The sequence below is a fragment of the Antechinus flavipes genome, chromosome 2 (assembly GCF_016432865.1).
Source record: "Antechinus flavipes isolate AdamAnt ecotype Samford, QLD, Australia chromosome 2, AdamAnt_v2, whole genome shotgun sequence".
In the NCBI taxonomy this organism is placed as follows: Eukaryota; Metazoa; Chordata; class Mammalia; order Dasyuromorphia; family Dasyuridae; genus Antechinus; species Antechinus flavipes.
This window is the reverse complement of record NC_067399.1, coordinates 632864539-632889732: the sequence shown is the minus strand read 5'-3', so window position 1 is coordinate 632889732 and position 25194 is coordinate 632864539. Positions and strand designations below refer to the sequence as shown.

General features: G+C 36.4%; 1 protein-coding gene across 14 annotated transcripts in view; it reads right to left on the bottom strand.

Annotated features, from left to right (window-relative positions):
- The window catches only part of KCNMA1 (potassium calcium-activated channel subfamily M alpha 1), an 891121-nt gene that overhangs the window by 231809 nt on the left and 634118 nt on the right, over positions 1-25194 (bottom strand). For 13 of the 14 annotated variants that reach the window (XM_051982028.1, XM_051982029.1, XM_051982030.1 and 10 more), the window contains exons 8-10: positions 23688-23858; positions 21965-22056; positions 2880-2990 (exon numbers count right to left, since the gene is read on the bottom strand). In XM_051982028.1, the coding sequence (XP_051837988.1) occupies positions 2880-2990; positions 21965-22056; positions 23688-23858 (374 nt within the window). Of the gene's footprint in view, positions 1-2879; positions 2991-21765; positions 21858-21964; positions 22057-23687; positions 23859-25194 lie in introns of all 14 variants that reach the window. The other variant, XM_051982043.1, reaches the window with a different exon arrangement.

Below are 25194 nucleotides of genomic sequence, written 5' to 3'. Positions count from 1 at the left end.
CATACAAGATATATACAGAGTAGATGGAACTATGGAGGCCGATTTTTGTATTCCCATTTTATAGATGGGAAAGCAAAAAGTGGTTGGAATCTCCTGATGCAGCTCCATGGCCTTTAGACCAGAGATTTATGAGTACTTTTCAACTCTTTGTAACCTGGCCTTTGTTCAGTTCTTTCTAATTCTTCTATCTGGCAGCTTTTCCCTTTGTCAGGAGAGCTCTGCAAGCATGATTTAGGCTCAAAAGAATATTTACAAAAAGATATGGGCAACTACTTTCTATCAATGTGACTTTAGACAATTTTTTTGTCCCCCTGGAACTCAGTGAGCTCATTTGTCAAGTGTGGGGGTTGGACTCTGACTTCTAATTTACTTCTATCTCTAAATCTATGATTCTAGGAAGAAGCTTTTTTAAACTGAGGAAATTGGTGGGTATGACGAACATCTATTCAACATCTCAAGGCCCAGCTGGATCCAAGGCTCAATAATTTAGAGTCAGGAGCAGGAGACAGGGAGAGAAGGTATTTTAAGACAGTGATGTCACACAAAAATAGAATCTGGGATCACTGAATCATACATAAATATCCTTGTGAACTACTAAGTGACTTAGAAAACCACACATCTACATATTCCTTTTTAAATCAATATATCAATACATTAAAATCAGATAGGAGCTGCATTTTTAATTTAGTTTAGACTATTCTCGAGTACAGTGGGATACATGTGGTTCCTGTGCTATGTTTGTTATCTCTAAACTAAGAGGATCCAATGATAAATAGGTGAGAAATGCTAAAATGCTAATAACATGAACTCCAACTTCATTATGGAAAGTCTTGGAAACAATTGATCCTGAACATCCTGGCGTATAACTATATAACTTGACCAGTATTGATCAGACTTAGGCATCTGTAGTATGAGAATGGAAGGAGGAGAGTGTTCTTTAGGAGATCTCTGTATTCTGATTGGGTGCCTTGTTCTTTTCAAGGTATAATGTACACAAGGTCTTTCTTTACCCACCCAGTTGTCAGTGCTTTCTACCAAAATTCATTTGTACAAATTTTGTGTGTATTTATTCATGTCTATTCTATATTTCCCTAAAAGAATGTAAGCCCTTTGTGGGCAGACACTATTTTTTTGGTCTGTTTATCCTCATTTCCTGGTAGAGTACCTTTACTGAATGAATGAATGATACACTCTTAAGATCACACTCTTACTGGCCTTTGACCATGATAAATCAGTAACCCATATCTGACCTCTTCATCAGGAGGAAGAATTAATATTGGAGGGTTGAACATCCAGTTATTATTAAGAGATTATGGGAAAAGTGACCTGGATTGCTGGGGTCAACAAACACATGTTTTGAGGAATATTTAACAATGGTATTCTTTCTTTCGGTGTAAAGCTAATGTGAGACTCTTGTAAGTAGAAATCTTTTCCATAGAGTTGCTTGTCTTATGCAACAGTACTATTTTCTTTACTTAAAGGATGCATTATTAAGTAAGAAATTTTGAATTCTTAAAAATCATGCCCCCAGAACAAGAACATTGGCTGGCCTACTCTAGCCTGACATTTCAAAATGCTATTAATTTGGTCTAGCCATGTATATGTACAGTTTGCCAGACTAGCCACATCTGGGAAGGTCAATTTCTTCAGACTTAACCACCAGGTGAAGAATTCTGGAGCATTAAGAAGTCATAAAACTTTTCAAAAAGGTATGGAGAGGTTATATTCAGCATCATAGGAAAGAATATCCTTATCTAACCAAGTGATACAGAAGTTAGAGTGCTTGACTTGGAAATCAGAAAAACCCAATTCAAATCCTGACTTAAATCCTTACCAGTTATATAATAATAAGCAAGCCACTTACTGTCTAGCTTCAGGTTTCTCATTTATAAAATGAAAAGAATCACACTAGTATTGTGCTGGCAAATTTTTAACAACCAGCCCTCATTAATTAATAATTTACAATTATTATATACAATAATAATGATTATGAATATTACCTTAATTAATAATTTGTATTGTTAACATTTTCTCCATCATTTCAGTCTAGATAATTAACAAAACAATCATTTGTAAATTTCTTTAAGTTTGAGTCCAGCACACTATTGAAGAAATAAAACAAATTTAAATAAGGTGATATTTGTAAGATATTTGGCACTTTTCAAATTTGGAATGTTTGGAATGCAGTAGGTTCTTAATAAATATTTGCTTCTTTCCCAAATGGCATATACTTCATAGGGATAGGGCAAGGATCAAATTAAAAAGCACAATGTAAGTGCTTATTATCATCATTAGCAGCAGCAGCATCATGATTAATGATTAATTTAATTGTTAAATAAGACATTTTGAAACACTGAAGCAATCAATTTAACTTTTCTTACATTCATTGTTTCTTTCCTTAACTAGGCTACAAAAACTTCGAGATCAGAGTAGGGCCTTATGTAACTTTGTATCATCCAAAATATCTGCAAACTCTAGGAGTGATTCTAGGCAGAAGAAGTATCCAAATGCTGTCTTCTCATAAAGTAAAGGAAGGGACTTGAATCCAAAGTGGTAGGTGGTACCATACATATATTCTCTGCTGCCCTAAACTTCCCTCTGAGATTACATTTCAATTATACTGTGTGTATGTATCTGTATTCCATGTACTTTACATATTTATATGTACCATATACCTATATATATTTGTGTGTGTGTAGTTATCTGCACGTTGTCTCCCCCACTGGAATATGAGTCACTTGGAGGCAGGGACCTATGTTTACTTTTGCTTTTCTTTATACTTCTAGCACGAAGTGAGCCCTTGGCACATACTAAATGTTTAATAAATGCTTGTTGACTGACTGAATGACTGACTACGGCCTGGATAGAGTGCCCCTTACTTGTGAAGAAAGACAATCTCCACGTTGACGTCATCCCGGTCTTTGTGCAGAAAGTCCTTCAGGAAGTTGGACACGCTCTCCAGAGTGATGTGCCCACAGACAACGATATGCCTGTGACAAGAGAGGTTGGGTTAGTGAACCCTGAGACCAGATATAACCCTGCCCCCCATGGGCAAGACGGAGAAAGAGGCAGCAGCTGCAAAGGAAGCATTTGTCTCCTCAAGCTGCGTTCCTAAAAATCCGGCTTCCCATCTCCCTGTGGCCTATGAGGCAAAACTGAGGTGTTAGCAGGTACTCGGAGACTTAGGGACAAAAAAGGCATATGGGTTCTCACCTGATGCTGCACAAAATCCTATTAAAAGCCAAACCATTTGGCCAAGTAGTTTTATGCATTTAACAATAAGTGGCATTATGGGTGAGTTTAAATGCTACATTATCAAGCCCCTTTGCAGATTCCTATCTCTCCCTTTCTGCCCACAAAGCCTCCTCTCAGGAGATTTACTGTAGGAGGTTTGGTTTATGACATACAGCTTATCAGGTAATGAGATAACAAATCTTGCTGAAACGATGATTTTGTGTGTATGAAAGCAGACTGTTTTATCAGGGCAGCTAATGTGTGGCTTGACACATTATAGGCTCTGCTGGCCATAAGCAGTTAAAAGGAAATTTTGCATTTTTCTGCCATAACTCCTCCAACAATGGGAGCATGTAACACTTTACAGTAAGTGGGCATTACTCAAAGCTAAATGAGAATGGAACGCCTATGGAATCAAAGATGGGGCTATCGGGACTGCCGCATCACTGGCTGAGTTGGTTATGCTCCATGGGATTTCCATACATGCCAAAGGAATTATGGGAAGGTAGGTGGAGGAGAGGGCGCACCTTGGTCTAGATGGGGTGCCTCCACCAATTAGTATGGGAGAATGATAATTAGATGGGAAGGAGGTATACAGTCATGGCTGCCATTTATATAGGAAAACATTTACCAACACCTGTGCAACAGGTAAACCTAAGCTGTTTCCATTTTACAGATGAGAAGTTCAAGGTTCAGAATAATTAAATGTCTTGCCCAAGATCGTGCACTTGGTAAATGGTCCAGTTTCAATTTATCCCGGGTCTTTTGTCTCTATGAGCAGTGCCCTTTCTATGAACTCTGATGGAATATGGTTATTTTTGACTGTAGAGTAGCCACTTTTTTTGAAGATAAAATATTGGGGTCACAGCCTCTTCTCTCATACTGAGTTTACCTAGTGATTTACTCCTCCAGGAATGAAGGATAAAGTATTAAGCCTGTTACTTCTGTCCTGCCGTTAATTATATTCATTTCAGTTCCCAAAATGCACAGGTAAAGAGCAAAGCCAAGAATCCTCAAGTCTGGAGGGAGGCCAGTAATTTTTTTTGGAGGGGAGAGAGCAGGTAAATAACACAATAAAAGCAAGTCTCCAATGTTGACCTCAGCCTTGGACCCTACCAGAGACTACAACAAAAGGCACCAACCATGGCTGCAGCTTTGCTGGCTGGGTTTTGAGGCACCAGCAGGTGGCAAATATGAAACAAGGTAATTTCCTGGGCAAAATTGAGAACCACCAGGTCTCCTCCACTTCATAATTGCTCTGTGCGTGTTCCAAGAGGGCCAAGCCCTCATTGGCTGGAAGCAGTGCATAATGGGAGGCAGCAATGATTACTTATGCAATGTTCCATTAGAGGCCATTACAGGAGGTTGGCCTATCATTGTAATTTGGTGCTTGACTGAGTATGTGAGAATGATGCAGTAAACTCATTGGTGAAAGGATAATGATGCAGAACAAAGAGTAAATCAATAATACGCACGATGCAGTTAATAATATCGCCATTACGGACTGTTATTGTTACGGTGGTACAGTTAGCGATCAGGCAAACTGGAGCTATAAAGAGGAGGCAGGGATGTTAATGTACTGCATCCAAGGAGATGTTTTAATCTTTGTTCTTAATCCTGGACTTCCAGGGTCGATTGGGGCCATTACATCAACATTTAGAACTATATACATCTTTTAACTCTGATCATTGCTAACCACCATTTGGTTTCATCTCTGTGCCCATAATATCTAGATATAGATAAATTTAGACATAGAGACATATGTGAATAATGCATATGTATGCCTAAATGTGTGATAAAATATGTACCACAGGATATGGAAAAATATGCATGAATAGAACATAGGTTTGAGCAAGAAAGGGGGCTTAAATCAATAAGGCATTGGGACATTGATGGCTAATGTAAAGCATGCCCTTAGATTTCCTAGTTTGGTTATTAATGACAAAGCCACTGAAATCTAACCTGTTCTGCTGGCATTCATGTTACTTTTTATAATATCATTGCTTTCTTTCAGAGAGCCCGGTCAATCCCAAATAGTCCCTATCGATTCCCTATGGAGTAGGGAGATGGCTGATTTTCCTCCTTTTATAAGTTAGTAGAAACTAAGGCTCAGGGTTCTAGTTCTTGCTATGCTACTATCTACTTGTTTGCCCAAGGGTCATCATTTAATAACCAAACTGGGCTGAGCTGTGTCAAGATATATCATCCTATCCTAAACTGAATCAACCTATTAATGTCTTGAATCAAAAGGCTCCACAAAGCTGATCCAGCTAGACTTACAGGCAGGGTTCAGTTAATTGGAGCTGTGCTGTGGATGCATAAAACATATTCCAATGCAATCAATATTATCCTTTAAGCCTTTAATTAGCTTTCACTTCTCTTAAGAAGTGGACAAATATAGCCAACAAAAAAAAAAAAAACTGGAAAAAAAGGGGGAAAGGAATCGACTCTTCTCATTTGGTGTTAGCTGTCCAATAACATTGCAGACAATTGAAAAAATATATATCTTTCATTCTCAGAATAATTTCGAGGGTGGAGAGTAGTCTTTATCAAAAGGAAAAAAAAATAGTAAAGGGAAAAAAATCTCCCTTCAATATAATTGGTATTTTTGCTCAGAAAAGAGAGATTGATTGAAAACAGATTGCCTTTTTGCCCAAGGAGAGTTATTAGGTACATTATCATAGAAACCTTGGAAAACCCATATTGTTCCAATCTGTCCTATATCTGATTTGAAGATTTACGGCTTCCCCTTCTTGTGCCAATAATCATTTCCCTCCATTTTGTTTTCCATACAGTGAAAGTTATCAAGGAGCCAACATATTGAAAATGTTTGAATGCAGTTAGAATTGATGGATGGGAAAGAGGCTGCCTTTCTAATTCAGTATCAACATTTAAGGACCTGCTTCTCCTGGTGAGGGGGAGCCACAGGCACTGGAGAATCAGGGTGAAAGGCTGGTGAAAGGAGAAAATTTATTTCCCAGGAATATTTTCATGGCTTTTGAAAATTCAGTGAAAGCAATTTGGGAGTGGGAAATGGAAGAGGGAAGAAAGAAAAGGGTTAAAGTGGGAAGGTTCCATATTTGTACCGTCAATTATTATACTTTCCAAAATATATCCTTTAGCTGACATCCAAACTGGCATATAGAAGGAATTATGAATACTACATATTAGGAAGGACTATGATAAACAAGAGTCCAGCACAAGAATTCTTGCAATAATTTTTATACTGTTGGGTAAGCCTCCTCTATTCTTTCAGTAAGAAAAAAAAGCAAAAACAAATACTCTACTCAGATAGAAAAAATTATAAATTCCACTCATAAAACCTAATTTCTATGGAAACCTATAATCATGTTTTATAATGACCCTTGAAGGATTATGCATTTAGGGTACATTAATCTATCATGTCTACTTTCTCCTTTGAGAAAGAGAATGAAGTATTCCAAGAATAGAGGGTGTTAGAATTATAGGGAAGAATACTGAAAAGAAGAAAAAAAGAAAGACAGAAGAGATGCCAGAGAGAATTATTATCTCATTTCACAATTTTGCTGAGGGCTAGCTCTATTAGGGATAAAACTGATCTAATCCAAGTCATTTAGCCTAGGCAGCTCAAGACAACTTAGGCTAAGGGGTTTTCAAAACACTTGTAAATGATGCTAATATTGATGATTTTAATTAGGATTTAAATTAACATAATGCTTCAATCCACTTTTTTTTTTAGAGGAATGATGTAGTAAATAGAAGACTGGTCTCAGAATCAGAAAGACCTACATTCAAAACATTTAAATTCCTGCCTCTGTCAGGTACTAGATGCATGATCCTGGACAAATTCCTTAACCTTTCAATGTCCCAGACAACTCCCCAACACTAAGTCACTTACACGAATGTCCAATCTGCATTGACTCTCTCACTAAATGCCTAAACTTTGAGTAATCATTTGCTTCTAATTGTCAGAACTATTCACATCCACTGTATATCGGTCTGAGAATTTGGGACTGCTCAGATGCAGGAAGTTTCATGGATACCCTAAGTAAATCTTTCTTAAGGCAAAAAGTGAAACTCTTTTGATATTAGTGATTAGTGAAATATATCTTTTCCTTTAAATAATCTGGAGATAAAGGAGGGTCCAGAAATTGAAGCCAAAATAGTAGATGATTAAAAAGTTGCATTGAGTTTGGAGTACACTGTCTACATGTTGCATTTTCCATTACCGAATTAACACCATTTCAGAGATAGACAAGATCATCTATCTAACCAACCTGACAATAGATGGATGATGTTTAAAAGCCAGAGAATCCTGAATATTTATATCCTGTTGAGTAAACTGAGGAACTTTTCAAGTGACTTTTATCAGCACCTTCCAAAGTGCCTAATACCTTGACATCCTGCCAGGGCACACATTCAGTATTGGCTGAGCAGGAAGGGAGAAGATGGCCTTTCAAAGCCTAAATTGCAAGGAGCTTTGATCTGTTTACCATGTTAGACAGAGAGGAAAGAGACTCCTTTCTCTGTACCCAGCTTCTCCAAATTACTGTCACCAATCCTGAGGCTGCTTGTGGGGGACCAAGACAAACACACCCTTAAAATGACTCAGCTAAAGAGCACAAACTAAAATAATTATGACTCCAACCAGGTCCCACAGGCGGAGACTTTAGACAGTTCTTGCCTTACTCAGAAAGACAATATAAAATGCATGGCTCAGGGCTGTTTATTTTTAAAGATACTCTATCCATTTTTACTGGAACAAGTATAAAGAACTTAAAAAACCCATAGCCATTCTGTCATAATAAATCATACAAAGTAAATTGAAAATCCTATACAGCTTTCGCTGAATACATTGTGCTCACTTTTTCAAGGAGGTAAATGAAATGTGGCATGTATTGATCTAGATGTCTCTGTAAAACTATAATATTTATATCAAATACATATGCTCAAACCTCTTTTCTGTCTTTCTGCTGAGCCTTCTAATCACGCTGTCTTGATCTGACCTCTCATCTCTCTCCCCCTTCCCCCATCCACCATTGGTAGCTGTCTGACACAGCTGGGAATGCATTTAGAAAAGTACTTGCCAAGAGAACATACCAGCATTTCATCATAAGAGAAGGAAGGGAGGGGTGGGGAGCAAGGCCCAGCCACCCCAAACACATATTGGTCAGTTAGGATTAAACATCTGTCTTCCCTCTTTGGCTGAAGTTGAGTCATTCTGTCTCACCAAGCATTGTGTCTCCATGGTTCTCAGAAGAGCTATAGCTTCATAAGTCTTCTGGGTTTGATTTTTTTGTTGTATTTTTTTTCCACCAAGCCATCTATACTAGTCATAGCTTTAAGCTGTTCAAAGAGACTACAGGGTCAGGGCGCTTAGCTTTCTGTGATTGGTATCCTGTCACTCAGGGTTATTCTCATCTGTCTTCCCGGTTCTATCCCCTCGGGCTTCATTCAGAGGATGAGAGAAAGGTTATCCAAGATCTTCACACTTCCCATGTTGTTCCTTCTCTTCCCATCCTCTGTTCTCTCATTAACTACTGGAAAAATGAGTCCATTCCTCTATTCAAAGAATTGTCATTAATGCTTCGGTGTCCACTTTGAAAGGTGTCCAGTGGAATGTCCCAGAGATCTGCACTTAGCTCTGTGCTGTTTAATATTTTTAATCAATGACTTGGCTAAAGACATATAAAGCATACTCATCAATTAAAAAATGCCACAAAGCTTGGAAGGATGGCCTATTGGGTATAGCCAGTGGGGGCAGCATCAAGATCTCCAAAGATCATATGGATGAAATTAATTATGAAGAAATGTAAAATCATGCACTTAAATTAAAAAAATCAGCTTCAGAAGTACAGGATGGGGCAGGCAGGGTTAGACACTAGTGTATCTGAAAAAGACATAGTGGTTTTAATGGACTGCAAACATAACATAAGCCATCTCTGTAATGCAGCAGACAAAAAATCAAATGAGATCTTGGGCTACCTTAACAAAAGCACGTTTTCAGTCAAAGCATATGAACAAGCAGTTTTCAGATGATGAAATCAAAGTTATCTATAGTCATATGAAAAGTTACTCTACATCACTATTAACTAGACAAACACAAATTAAAATGACTGGGGTACCACCTCACACCTATCAGATCGGTTAATATGACAGAAAAGGAAAATGATTAATGGAGAGGATGTGGGAAAATTGTAAAACTAATGCATTGTTGGTGGATTTATGAATTAAATTAACCATTCTGGAGAATGGGGAAATCAAACTGTGCATATCCTTTTGCACCACTAGATCTTTATCGGGAAGAGATCACAAAAAAGAGAAAAGGACCCATTTGTACAAGAATATTTGTAGCAGCTCTTTTTGTGGTGGCAAAGAATTTGAAATTGAGGGGATGCACATCAATTGGGGAATAGCTGAACAAGTTGTGATTTATGATTGTGGTGGAATACTATCATGCTATAAGAAATGATGAATAGTCAGATTTCAGAAAAACTTGGACTTAACATGAACTGATGCAAGGTGAAGTGAACAGAACTAGGAAAGACTGCACACAGCGACTTGGCGCAAGGATCAATTGTGATTGACTTAACCTCTTCTCAGCAAAACAAGGATCCAAGATAATTTCAAAAGACTTGTGATGGGAAAATCTATCCAGTTTTAGAAAAAGAACTGATAGAGTTTGAATATAGAAGTATGCTATTTTCACTTTCTTTATTTTTTCATTTTTTTCTTTTGCAAACTAATTTTTTTTTGCACACTATTTTTCCCTTTCTTTCATATGTCTAACATGGAAATAGAGCTTACATGATTGTACATATATAACCTAAATCAAACTACTTACAATCTTTGGGGGGAGGAAAGAATAGAGAAGAGGAAGAAATTTGGAACTTAAAATTTTAAAAAAATGAACACTAAAAATTATCTTTACATGTAATTGGAAAAAAATACTAGTAAAAAAAGAAAAACACATTTTTCCCCAGAATAAGATGTCAATATCTCCATACTTTGTCTTGGTAAGAACTCATATGGAGTGTTGAATTCATGTATGGGTACACCATCTAAAAAGGATATTGATAAACTAAAGAGCTTTCAAAGATAACTAGCCTGGTGAAGGGCCTTGAGCCCAGGACATATTAGATCGGTTGGTCGAAAAGAGAAAGTTTAGTCCAGAAGGAAGATGACTGGGAGGTGGAGGTTAAGTTATATTACTTATGATCAAGCATGTGAAGGATTTTTTATATGGAAGAAAGATTAGATTGTTCTGTTTGTTCTCACAGGGTAGAAGCAGAAAAAATTAGCAGAATAAATAAGTCATTCAGAAATTATGAAAGACATCAATTTTAACTTGATGTCCAGAATGATTCCTAAAAATTACAGCTGCCAAAAAGTAGAATGAGCTGCCCTATAAGATGGTGGTTTCTTGCACACACATGCACACCTTTGCACAAACACACATACCCAATGGGCATTAGAGGTATTTAACCAAAAACTGAATGACATACTTGTAGAGTTTCTTATGTAGTAGAGATCTCTTTAGTTGTAAATCAAACTGGATAGACAATGAATTTTCTTTCAAAATTCTGTGACTTTTTAAAATCACAATGAGTGTAATGATACTACCCTAAATCTTAAAGTCTCTACTATAGTTTTAACCATTTTAGCACCATGCAACTCTAAAACTGAGTTTGTAAGAGAACCAAATATAAGAAAAAAGCCAAAAATGCATATTAAAAAGGCAGTTGTAATTCATGAACCAATCACAATTTCAAAAAAAGAAATCAAAGAGAAGAGATGAAATAATGTCTTCATACTCCCATGTTCCATGACTACTTTTGAACACAAGAGAGAGAGAGAGAGATTACCCTACTACCATTGTTTTCATACTCTCATGTTTCATGACTACTTTTTATCACAAAAGAAAAATACAGAGAGTGATTACCCTACTATTATTGAGAAGTAAATGACCTCTATATTCTGCTGTCAAATGAAGTGCAGGGTGTGCTACTGTACAGAAGCATGATTCCCCCCCCCCCAGTGGAAGCAGAGGAATGGCCTGAGGTTTAACCAAAGCAACTCAAAAAATTAGGTTTATCAAGGCAAAGAAACTCAACCATTCAGAAATAATCCAACTTTGATCATCTATAGATCATGTGCCCCATGCCTGTATTCTAAAATTGGGACATTATAGAAATCATCTCAGATTATCCTCACTATAATGACAAGCCATGTATTAAAAATATGTTATTCACAATAATGAATAAGTAGTAAGGTCTTGCCAATACACAATCCATAAATCTTGAATATCATAGATGAAAGATATTTTGGAGCATCTATTTTCTAACCATAACCATGACTATCTTTCCCAATATTCCTAACAAACGGTCATCCATCTAGCCTCTACTTGAACAAATTGAATAACAAGGAACTCTCTATTTTATTAGATAGCTCATTCTATTTTGGGGCAGTTCTAATTATTAGAAAGTTCTTCCTTGTAATAAACAGAAATCTTCTAACTGCCATCAGTTGTTCAGTTTAACTCAACATTAGATACTTTTCAAATGCAGACATGGTTTTGCTACTCAACTGTGTGACATGGGAATGTTACTGAACTCTTCCCCTTAGTTTACTCAACTGTAAAATGAGGGCATTGAACTAGAGAATTTCAAAATGCTGTGATTCCCTGTGGAACCTCTCTGAGCAGCCTAGAGAGCACCCACTGATTTCCATTTGAAAGTCTTCCCTTTGGCATGGGTCATATAAGCCCATGTTAAGGAGAAGAAAATAAAAATAGAACAAGAAGACTTAACTTTTCCTGCCTGCTTGATAGACATAGGCTAACTTCCTTTCTCACGATGTCCTCAGTCCTCACCTCTATCTCTTAGAAACTCTAACTTTATTGCAAGTTGAACTGAAATTTTTCTTCCTAAACGAGACCCATCTTGGTATTTTTTGTTATATACTTTAAAGGATTGCTTAATCAATTAAAAGTTATTGCTTTTAAGTAATTGATTTAATATAACTGAGTATTCTTTAATTATTTAAAAGTACAGCTCAGAAGTACATAGATTTTGGGGATACCCTATATATGTTAACAAGCTATATACAATATAATATAATCATATATATAATAAAAAGCAAAGGTGTTTGTTTATACATGTATATATATATGCAGTATATATTTTTGTGTATATATAATATGTATTTGTGTATATATGTAAAATGTCTATGAGTAGAAACATACATACTATACATTGGAGGAAACTAGGTGGTGCAATAGGTAAAATTAGGGAAGTCCAAGAAAACTTGAGTTCATATCTAGTCTCAGGCATTTACTAGTTGTGTGACCCTAAGCAAGACACTTAAGTCTCTATTTGCCTCAGTCTTCTCAAGTGTAAAAGTGGAATAATAATGGTATCAACTTTCCAGAAATGAGATGTTAAAACACTTACGCACTTAACTAGTGCCTGGCAATAGTGGTATATAAACATTAGTATATGTCTCTGTGTGTATATGTCCATATAAGTATATACATATAACTATACACACATATATAATGTATACATATAGACAATAGGATGTAAGGTCTTTAAGAGAAGGGACTTGTTTCACTTCTGTCTTTCTGTCTTTGTTTTCCAGGTATCTAACATATTCAAGTACAGAGGGTATATTAATATATGCTTGTTGATTGAAAAGGGTGTGTGTGTATGTGTGTGTGCTTTTCTCTTTGTCCTTGATCTTAGATTGAAGCAAACAGAATCTCCTGATACTCCAGCAACTACAATCAGAAAATTGGAAAGGGTTTTAAAGTTCATGTAATCCCACCCCTATGAGATATCCTTGACTAGTGGTCATAAACCTCTGCCTCAAGTGATAGAAAATTCATTATTGAAAAAAAAGCAAAGTATTCCACTGCTGGAAAATGCTAATTCCTAAAAAGGTCTTCCTCATATTGAACTGAAATCTGCTCAATACAAGGAGTTGGTGCCTCCTTTCCTGCCCCATCCTCTTTCTGGTACAGTGGCCAAATCAGTCACCACTGCTGGACTCAGAGAGCTCACACTCATACACTGCAAGAAGACACCACATACTTACATCCACATAGCAGAGCTCCCACATTGGCAACATACATGTCACAGAACCTGTGGGTGCTGTAACATGCGGGGACAGAACATGCTACAGGAGGTTTCTGATGAAGCTTTGTGGGGCAGACCTTCCTGTAGCATTAACACAGCAGAATCAATCACATTTTCAGCTGCTGCTCTGATCCTTCCAATTCTTCATCCTTCTTGTTGTTTTCCCCTCTGTTATTTGCAATAGTTTTTCACAGGTTGAGAGTGCTTATTATTCTTGTATTAAGCCTAAGTGACTCCCTCCTTAATTTTCTCTGGCACAGAATGCTCTTAAATGAGCCATTCTTTACCTCTAATATACTTTTGCTACATTAGCAATTATTTTTCTGAGGTGACTTTATTATATTTGTTATTATATTATTAAATATATTATTTTTTTCATGCTTTAAATGAGGGTTGGACTGGATGGCAACTCTATATTTGAATATCCCAAGTCGCTTAACCTCTAGGTGCCTTTATTAATGTACTCAGACTAAATAACAAATACAAACTAAAAAAATAGATTACATTTGTACTATTTGGGAGAATTTTCTTATTAAGAATTCTCTAAGTTGATGAAATTATGGCTCCATTCACACATTGGCAGGATTGCTCTATCTAGAAAAAGAATTACTGACCAAAGATCAGTCCCTTCTAGCAAGACTTGTCATTTAGCTGATTCCCTCCATTTCCATCCTCAGTGGTTTCCCTGGAACTAGCTCTTCCTGAGAGAAAGAATTTGTAATGAAATGGATTCACACCAAATATCTTCTCAGATGAACTGTTGCCTGCCATATTGACTCTTTGGTTCCATCATGATGGCTTTCCTTCTCAAAGTATTTTGATTAAATGGGAAGGAATAAACTATTCAATGGGACAAGCTTTCAGGTGATTTCATCAGTCCTTCTGATGATAAATTTACATTTGGCTGGCATTCCTTATTCAAGGAAAGGGTAGGTAGTGAACAAGCCTGGAGGTTGCTAATCAGAAGTGAGAGATTGTTATTTTTCCCCCTTAAAGGAAGTAAAGCTATTTGAGAGAAAACTCTAAGCATGGATGTGACTTGAAAATTTGCCTAGCATATTAGCCGCCTACATTTCCATCCCTCCTTTTCAGAACAATAGCTACAGCACGTTGATGAGTATGTGAAAAAGAAGGGAGACAGAGGCAAATTATGGGGGGAGGGGGAGTGGAGAGACATGTCTTCATTCCATTAGAGTTATCAGGCAGTTGATTTAATATGCATCCAATTTTTAAGTCTTCCTAAATAGGGCTTCATATTTGAGAGGAGCTGAAGATAGGGGTTTAAAGGAATGCAAAGCAGATGGAAAGAAAGAGGCATCCATATCCAGACACAGACAATAGGCCACGTTCTGCTCTCAGATTACACTCTCATTTTGTTGGAAAGTAATATCTGGCATATTACATGATACAATATAACATCTAATATCACTTGCTTTTGGTCTCTGACCCACAGTGCTGGATTTCAGAAGTAGTTAAAGTGTCATTTTTTCTAGGGTATTAGGGTGAACTCTCCCTCCTCTTTTTTTTTCTTAAAAAAAGTTCAATCTTAATCAAAGCAGAATGCTTAATCAATCCAACATGCCCTGTCAACTCAAATTATCTGTTTGTCTTCTTATTTACTATATCTGTCTGTCTACAATTCTTCATATCTTTGTGAAGATCAATTATTGAGATCTATGTTTCCTTCTCAATGGAATCCTTACCAAACGTTTCTTCCTGATGATATGTTGATGATTTGCTAATTTATGGCTTTTAAAATCTAGAAATATGAAGAAATTGCTGAGGAGAAGAGTTGGGAAGTCACATGAGCTTCAGAATTGGAGAACTTAATGGTTTATTTGACAAGGAATTGAAGTTTGTGTAAAATGAAAAGCTTCAGACACATTTCAACTGAAGCAGTATCTTAAGGGGATTAACGGAATGTCTGTGATTCAGAAATTGTCAATGACATCTCGCAGAAAACATCACTCACATGAGCAGTCCACCCCATTACAGCCCAAGTTGGGAAGCATGAGTGAGAGCTGCCCAAGGAATGATGTTCAAACAGAAGGTAAGAGGAAGATTGTGTTTCTTAGCCCTCAGTTAAATTACTCTCTGAACCTTATTTCTATGTCTCAGTCCTGCCCTCTGTTAGGTGAACACATTAAAAGAGAATATCATCTTGGAATGATTATAGCACCTCTGTCAATCATGGTTTTAAATAGCAGTGACATAGATTTAAGTTAATTCTGAACAACTTCCCACCAGTGTGGTTGGCTAGGTATTTTACCAGGCTGCCAAATTAAGTTACAGGATCTTTGGGGATCTTCGAGAAGGATGGGAATTCACAAATCTAGAAAAGAGATTTCTAACCTATTATGTGATATGTACTCTTTTTTGGTAGACTGCTGAACCTTTTCTTAGATTGATGTTTTTAAATAAATTAAAGAAATGTTAAATTTCAGTTAGGAATTAGTGAAAATAAGACTGAACCTCCCCTACCCCCCATGCAAGTTCACAGACTTCCTGAAATCTATCCTCCTATGTTTTGGAAATCTATAAACTTTTTCCTTTTTCATTAAGGAAATCACAATGTATGTGTTTAGGAAACTTGCAAAATTCTATTTAAAAGTTACTTTAAAATTCCACAACTAACTCAGCTTTTGCTGAGCAAGCTAAATTTCTATTTGAAAAGGTGATGTAACTTGTAGATTTATGAGGCATTAAAGATGAGAGGGAATGGGAAGAAATCTTAAAAAGAAAAAAAAAAACTTTTTTTCTAACTAAAGAAAAGATAATCATAGGGTTTCTTATGGACCTAAGGTATCTTATAATTTTTAATTCATTTCTTATTTTTGTTTTCCTTGCCTGACCAGAAATATAGATATTAATAGGGAACTTGGCAGTACAAATAGAAGTGTTTTTTCCCCTTAAATTATAAACAGACATTTTAGAATCTTTTTTCTGGGTGATTTCAAAACCCTAGTGGCAGAAAAATTCTAGGGGCATTAAAGTACCATATAGCTGTTTGATGGTCAGAGAAAGAATGCCAGAAAAGTACACATCTCAGGAAAGTGTAGTTAAGAGTTAAAAGATTCACAACATGGGGATAAAATCAAAATTACATTAGGTAGTGATTGATGTTAGATATGGTTTAGTGAGCATCTTCTAATTGTACTTATGCCTTGATAGTTTACATCTTGCTCCAAATATTTATATTTCTTTATATCTTACTCCAAGTTATTGCCCATGATCAATATTTTAGCTATTTTTCTTTACTTTGATGCTCTTCACAAAACATTCAATTTTACTTAAAAAAATGTAAGAAATTTTTGAATGGAATATATGTTAAAATATCTTCTTTTTCCAGAGCTTAATAAGAGAAAGAGTTAGACAGTTAGGATGAGGCTTGACTGTATTACCAGCTAGATGGTATCAGATTACCCTAATTTCTAGCAAAGGAGTTCTGGATGTAAGGGGGAAAAATAGCCTTCTAAGAGCTGGCCTTTAAAAAAATAGCATTTATAAATGATAAAGGAAGAAATGCTTGTAGAAAGCTTCAAAAATAGGTTCTCCAGATATGAATTGATAGCAATGGCTAGGAAAATCACAATCCAGGGGAAAATAACATTTTTCTACATCCCAACCAAAAAAAAAAAAAAATAGACTAAACTAAAAGATCAAAGGCCTATTAATCTATAATGTCAAAGAATATGTTCCCTACCCAAACTTAATAAACATTACTGACAGAGAAATTAACTCTAGGGAACTTCCTTTTCACATGGAACATTTTATTCATATCTCATGCTACTTAATATATCTTGGGCTAGTTAGTATTACCAATATGGGTTACAACTATCTTTATGCCACATAGATAACCAGAAGTTTTTACCCAAGTTGTATATGATTTTTTTGATGGAAGAGACAGAAAGTATTAATAAAAGCATAAACTGTGGTTCATGTATGGATTCCAATTTTTTTATCACATGTCTTTTCCCCCAACTCCTTTCTGATATGTAATCAAGAGCAGCTTTTGATCCAGCAAAAATGATAAAATTAAAGAAAGTTGTGGGTGGCAAAGAGGAAATGTTCTAATATTCCCTTATTCTCATAGACCCTAAATTAATGGATCTGGATGACTCCTTCTAAATAGTAGTGTTCTCATTCTATGTAGTGGTGTTCCTACCAGCAGTGGAAGAACTTCAAAAGGAAGGCATGGAAAAATGTACATGGAAGGATAAAGCAGATAAGAATTAAAGTTTGTTCTAACCATAAATATATGAGTAAATAAGGACATGTAGAACTGAATACAAGATCATAAATCTTAGAATTGGAGGAAACTGTAAAAAGAACACCTGGTTCAACTCACTTGTCTTTAGTTAAGAAAGATATTATTAATCCCATTTTACAAATGGGATTTATTTCTTGTATATTTTTTAAAAAGTAGGAAGAGGAGATAAAAATAAGCTGTCACAAGACTTTGGTAATGCAACCTCCTCTTGAGGAGAGAAGACTACTTTCACACCAAAGCTGCCTAGTGTAATTTCTTTCATCTAGCTTACATGGACCATATATTACAAATTTTAAAACCTGTAGTTTCCTGCTTCCTTTATCCTATATCCTTGTCATTTATTCCTCTCTCCTCTGTACCTTCAACAGCTGAAGAAGGAAGAGGAGACCAATAGTAATATTTATGAGTAACATTTGTATATCTCTTTAAAGTTTGCAAATTGCTTTATATACTTTAGCTCATTCGATCCTCACAACAATTGTGTTAAGAAAGTGCTATTATCATTTCATTCTTACAGAAAAGGAAACTGAGGCCATGAGAAGTAACTTGCCCAGGATCACACAACTAGTAAGATGTGTGAGTCAGAATCCTAAATCGAGACTCAAACCCAAGTTTTCCTAAATCCAAGAACAATGCTCTCCACCACACCATCTAATTGCCTAGATGGGAAACTGGGGGAAAGCTCTAGAGACCCACAGAAAGTGACCACAGTCAACTCCTACCACTCTGCTCCATTCTGATCAAGATTCCTCAAAAACATGGCATAGCCATGGTGAACTAGAGAAGAAAGAGTACATATTTAGACAGAGACTCTGCTCTTAAAGTCCAGAGCTTAGGTTTCAATGGCTGGACTTTCTCAAGGTACCTCACTCTGTGCTTCCTATTTGTGCTTCGCTAAGATTGAGGCTTTCCCAATCTGTTCCAGTCCCAAATTGAACACTTCCATTGCAAATGCCCAGATATAGAAACTTACTTTTGGGTATACCCTAGGCTTCTAGGTTAAGCAAACAACCAAGCCTGCCCCTGACTCAGAACTGTATGCTTATTAGTGACGGCTGAAATGATACTTTTCAGTATTGGGCGATGACCTCCTATGAGAAAGGAGGTGTGATATATTGATATAAATGGTAATATATAGCACCTTGGGGCCTCGATAAAAGGGATGTTCTGGGGAGAGGCAAGCTGTGCTTACATTATGCCAAACATCTGGATGAGAATTTTAAAACGCAGCTCTCAAATTTCCAAATATCCTGAGATATGGTGTCAGGTCAGACATTGAGCTTTCTGACCACATTTTCCAGTTTGAGTCCAGTCCGATGTAGATGAAATCTTGAGATAATGACATTACTCAAAACTACTTTGAGTTTTCTGACAAGTTAATACATCACTATTAGGGTTATTCCTGCCCAAACCATGCATCTGCAAGGAGATACCTACATCATGCATAGGTTTTAATTGGTTTCTGAGGCAGTCAGGTTTGATTAAGTTTTTGGAAGAGGGGTGTCTGTATGTGCATGCAAAAATGAAGACGTACATACTTATGCCCACACAAAAATTCAGAGAGCAATGTGCTATTTTAAGAGTCCAAGCTATATCTTTCACCAAAGTTTAACTGCTTTCATTTTGCAAATGCATTTAATTTTATCTGGAAACTTTTTGACATTAGAAATAGAACAACTGTAGTTTCTCATTATGTTGGCTGCCAGAAACTATGCTTGGTTGCTCAACTAAAGACCTTATATTGCTAATTACTACCACATGCCCATATCCCAAGCGAAGGAAAACTTATTGGTTCTGACAGCCCATTCTCTCAACACTGAATTCCAAACGAAAACTCAAATTTTGGCCAAACATAACATTTCATCAATCTTGTTCTCCTGACTGGAAAAAACAACATCAAACAACGGGTGCTAATGGCCCTTTATGACTGTGCCTTTCCCAAGCTTATATTTTCTGATGAAAGATCTAAGTGACCAAAGGGCTTCTTTAAACTACTTAGTAATTAGCTTTTGAACCAGGAAACAATGCATAAAGTAAATTGAACAGTCCATGTGCTGATGACAGAACTGATTCTCAGTCAACAGGATCTATGGGTGATGGTGACCGAGAAAAAATTTTCAAAACAAAAGTACATATTAATAAAGGGTATTTAAAAAGAAAAAAAGAGAAAGCCAGATGAAAAACAGTGATAAAAGATAATGAAACAAAGAAAAAAAAGCTGTGGGAAGCCTAGGATCTAAGTAAGAGACAGAGTAAGGTCAAAATTGAAAGTCAAGGAAACAGCAGAGGGTTGTTGAGTGAAGGTTTGATTTGAAAGGTCTTTTATGGGTTACTCAACAGGGTAGGCCCCTCCCTACCAGGGCCACCCAAATCTGAGATGGAAAGATATTTTGAGAAAGCATTCACCCTCAGTGAAAGTAGTTTACCTAGGTGGTGTTTTGGCTTTCTGTATGCATATATGGTTGGAGGTACAGGGTGGAGGGAGGAATGGTTTGTGTGGACATATGGCTGTTGTTTGGTGGCTGAGTATGTTTTTAAAGGATGCAATAGGGTCATAACTTACATTTAATCCTTCCTTATCTGACAAACAGGTCACAGGCAATTTTGCATCAACTTAACTAACTCTCAATTATGGTAGCAAATTGGGGAATCCTATGAAGAGAGTCCTAGGACTTTTTGGATACATTTACTTTGTGAGTGGTTCCCAGTTGTCCCCTTAGCAGAAGGAATGTTTGTGCTCCAGCTTGTGTGAAGGGGGACATGGGCTCTCTGGAACAATTTGGATCTATCCAACAGCTTGGTTCCATTCCCATGCAGCACTGTTAAGTCATCTGAATGGGATGGCTATGGTAATCAGAAGGTGGAAGAATTGTGATTTCCAATGAAAAGATGCCAACTGGACTCTTCTCGTGTATGTGTGTGTGTGTGTGTGTGTGTGCATATATATATTTTTTTTTTTCTTTTGGAAAAGAAACAAGTCTCTTGGGGGCAGTTCAAGAAAATGATCTATTTTCCACCATTTCATTTTCCGAATGGTAGACTAGCCACCTGAGCTCAAAGAAAAGGCAGGGTGAGGAAGAATCACAAACAGGGGGTGAGGCTTTCCAACGTGATCTGTTATGGTCCTGGTGACACTGGCAAGCCATCATTAGAAATGTAAAGGAACATTTATTTTATTTCCTTGGGAAAATCTACTTCAAACAGTTCATGGGAGACCTGTTGAAGTAGTAATGATACTTCAGTGCAGAATAGTTATCCTATTGCTATTTACTTAGAAGAAAAGAGTTGGATTGACACTAGGCCCACATTTTGATACTATGGTGTAACCTATATCCACTTTAGAATTCCCTTAAGAGCTAAGCACTCATTTATGAGGTCAAAGAATTCACCCAGAGTTTCATTCAGTACAAATTACTTGAATTTAATGCTATCTCACCAGTTCTGTCTCATCTGACTGAAGCAACTTCTTTGAGAAGAGGATTTGTTTTTGTTTTGTTTTGTTTTTTCTGTATTAGGTTAATAAGGTCAAAAGTAAGTCCCATATGACAACCATTCCTACAAATAACCACAATGGTGAAAATTATTGTATCACCTTCCAATTCTAGAGTATGGCTGCCTCTTATATCATGACTTTACCTCACAAAATAAAACTAAAGAGAGAGGATAGAGTTTTCTTTGATTTTTTTTTACCTGAAAGCACTATCTTTTTTGTTGTTGTTTAAATGGAATTTTTTTATTTTCAAATTCTTTGATTTTTAGGAATCAAAATTGCTTAATTAAACTAGCTGATAAATCAAAATGAGATTATCCAGATTGTTGAAGAAGAAAAGTAGGGATTGCCTCAGAAATGATTATGATAACCTGAAGTCACTTGATGGATGAGCTCTAAATTTTTCTTGGACAAAAATAAGGGCGACATATTAGGACTAGTGCTTAGTATGGTCCCGGTCTTTAGAACAACTGTGACCACTTTCTTATCAGGGAGGAGGAAGGAAATAAAATCAGCCATCACACTCCACAGTGTGTCCCCCTCCCCTTCCACCTGACAAACACTGGAGTGATGGAGGGGCTTGTAGAGCAACTGGGATCAGGAGCCATCACCTAGAATTGCACAATCACACCTTTGTCTTGATGAAACTGACTTACTTTCTGCCTCCATGTTTGTTAAAAGTTCCTCCGAATTTATTCCGATTCAGGATGAGAGCAGCAATTTCAGGTACGTAGCGGGCAAACATTGCCTACATGCATGAAACAAAGAAACAAGAGGAAAAAAAAAAAAAAAGAAAATGGCATGCAGAGAGGATTCTACTGCTCTAGCCGCAGCGAAGCCTCTTGACGTACTTACTTTCTTCCACTAACCGCACTATAGGAACCACCGTATTTCTTGCGGTTTCCTATTAACTCTATGATTTCAGGGACGTAGCTGGCAAACATGGCCTAAGGAAAAGATAGGAGACAGAAGAAAAGACTAAAAAGAGAGGTCAAAGAAAGGTGGTGGTGGGGGTTAAGATCTGAAAATGTAAAAGGATTAGATCGATGAAGACGTTTTTAAAATGACAAAAAAAAAAAAAAAAAACACAAAAAAAGGGAAACTCTTGAAAACACAAAATGTTGCTTTTAGGAAGACACAAACCTAGAAAACTAAAACATTTAAAGATGGGGGGACATCACATAAAGTAAAGTGGTAACAAAATAAAATCAAATTGCTATCTAGCTCTGCTTCCACAAAGAGGGGGAAAAGTAATGCTATAAAAAGGAGAAAAAATTTTTAAAAACTTATCTCTAAGCTAAGAATCTTTTGTTTGATAATTAAAATTCAAAAATGAACCAAAATGGGCCCATAAGACATCAAGAGTAACAAATATCAATTAAACTTCTTTCAAATCTTTAAAAATAAAGAATCAAAAGACATAAAAGGGGTTGCCAGAGATTACACGAGAGAAAAAAAAGTAGCAAGGAGACAAACAAATCTGCCATGTTTTGTCCAACAAACAATTGAGTTGTGGCTGGATACTCTTAGAACCTGCTTCCCAACAGCTAGGTCCTGTGACCTGTCAGGATTTTATGTATGTTAAAGAAATGCTTGGGTGATATACACATGCACATATTCATTTATATACATATTACAAATGTATATGTCATATACATACAGTATAGAGAGATATGTATGCATACACAGAATTATAAATGTGTGTGCAGTGTATATAAGGGTTTGCTGGAGGAGAATTAGGATTTTAATCACTTACCTTGTAGAAAGCAAAAATCTAAACATAAATTTGTCTGGCTTCAAAGACAAAATGAAGTAACCATTGAATTGTTTTAAGCATTTCCCTCCTCTTCCTCCCCCTTCTCCCCCCCCCCAGTGACAACATAACAAAAATCAGATATTTTACTGCTATGTAAATATATGCATGGGCCAGAAAAAAAAAATTATGAAACTCTGTGACTTAAAAGGGAAGAGATCAAAATGTGTTTGTGCTAATACTTAACATGGCCAACTAGGAGATCATCATTACTGCATAATGGTATCCAAATGGGCAAGACTATCAGGATTTGTCACTGTCTAATTCTTAGAGCAGACCCAAGCCACAGTGTTTGTTGGAATTCAAGGGGAGGAACATTGAGGGAGGGGGAGAGCTTTTGAAACCGCAACCTGTCTAAGAAGTATTGATAACTTCTAACAGCATTCTGTAATCACAGTTGTTGCTACCAAGGAGTGGGCTGCAAATTACATTACTGTCCAGAGGGCTCTCTCATTATTCCCATGCATTATTTCCTTAAGACATTTAGGTTCATTTGGAACTAAATGAATATCTCTAGACAAGGGCAATGGGTCTGGTTTACATAAATCCTTGTCTGTAGAAAACAAGTCATATATAACAGCCCCCTAAATATGCTGAAAAGTCATAACTGTGCTCTCATTTACTTTAGTGGAATATAAAACTAAGGTAATCATTTGCTTCTAATGTAGTCACTGAGTATAAGTAGTATAAAGCTTTTAAGGAAATAAATAATCAACAATATTAATGACTGTAAATATCATCATCATAATAAAAAGAGATTTTTACCAGTCCCCCGAGGATGAAGAAGACCATGAAGAGACGGCCAAGGGTGGTTTTTGCATAAACATCCCCATAACCAACAGTGGACATTGTAACCATTAGTAAATAGACACATTCCCAATATGTTAGAGCTTGGTTATTTTGGAAATTTTCCCATGGATCCCCTGAGTTCTCCACCTATAATAAAGGGATATGAGTTAGACAAGGAAAAAAAAAAAAAAAACCAAAATACACAACTGAATAAACCAGCATTACTACAAGTAAGTTGTTTCTTGCACTTTCATTCCCCCTGAGCTTGTCCCTCTTGGTCAAGCTGAGTAAGTCTCAAGGAAGTAGAGTAATGAAATGTGTTTTGGGACAGTTGAAGAATAAAGGGATGTGAAGGAGAAAGAGGACATTGGTCCATTTTTCTTCTCACCATTAGTCTGCAAATATTTGACTGATTGTGACTTCATGCCTGATCAAGTTTCTATGGCACTTAATTTTGAATTTTTTTATTTGACTTAACACTGTTTGTGAGCTCCATTATTGTTAAAAACAGATCCAAGCCTTGGTCTCTCATTCACCATAATAACAATGGATCCTCACCTAAGATGCCTTGCTTGTATTTTCAATTGTTTTCAAAGAGATAACTTATACTTTTCTCCTCTTAGAGACTGATTGACAGTCTTACAGGTGTCACATGGATGCACTAAATAAATACTATCCCTCAAAGCCAGACCACATTGCTGGAAACGACAAGGAATTCTACCATTCAAGCAGAAATGGCCTCTTCCATGGTTAACAGTGAGTGGGACTTCTTTTCTTTGAATTTGGCCTCCAACATCAAGTTATTCCCAGAAAATAAGTCTTACTTGATCAATTTAACTCTATCTAACGGTGGTTTACCAACTATCACGATTGACATAACCACATTCTAGCTTTAGTGGAGGTCTGGTAAAAGTTTCCAGGAACTTCCCTCTTCAGGCTCAATTGAAGCATTTCACTAGTCTTGGAAATTCTCACCAGGATTCTAAGTTTGTTCTTCAGCTGCCATTTTCTATGAATGATCTTGGTTCCTCCATGTCTATTCTGTCCTCTATTTAAGAAAAACACTACCTTAAGGTCACATATGAATGACAATCGAAACTTTCAATACTGAAAGGCAGAAAAGATGAAATCACCATGTCTCCCTTAGGTATATACCCCAAGTTACTAGAGAGTTCCCCTCTAAAATTACATTGCATTCATTCCATATGTATCTTGGATGTGTTTATTTACACGTTGTCTTAGTCAACTAGTACTTATTAAGTGCCTACTATGTGTCAGTCACTATGTTGGGTGGTGGAGATACAAATGCACAAATAAAACAATGCTTTCTCTTAAGTAGTTTATATTCTAAAAGGGGAGTCCACACACACATCTATATATGTATTTTATGTATATATATATATATATATATATACATATATTTAAGTAAATATAGAATAAATATAAAAAGAATAAAGACAATGTAATTAAATAGAGGTATCTG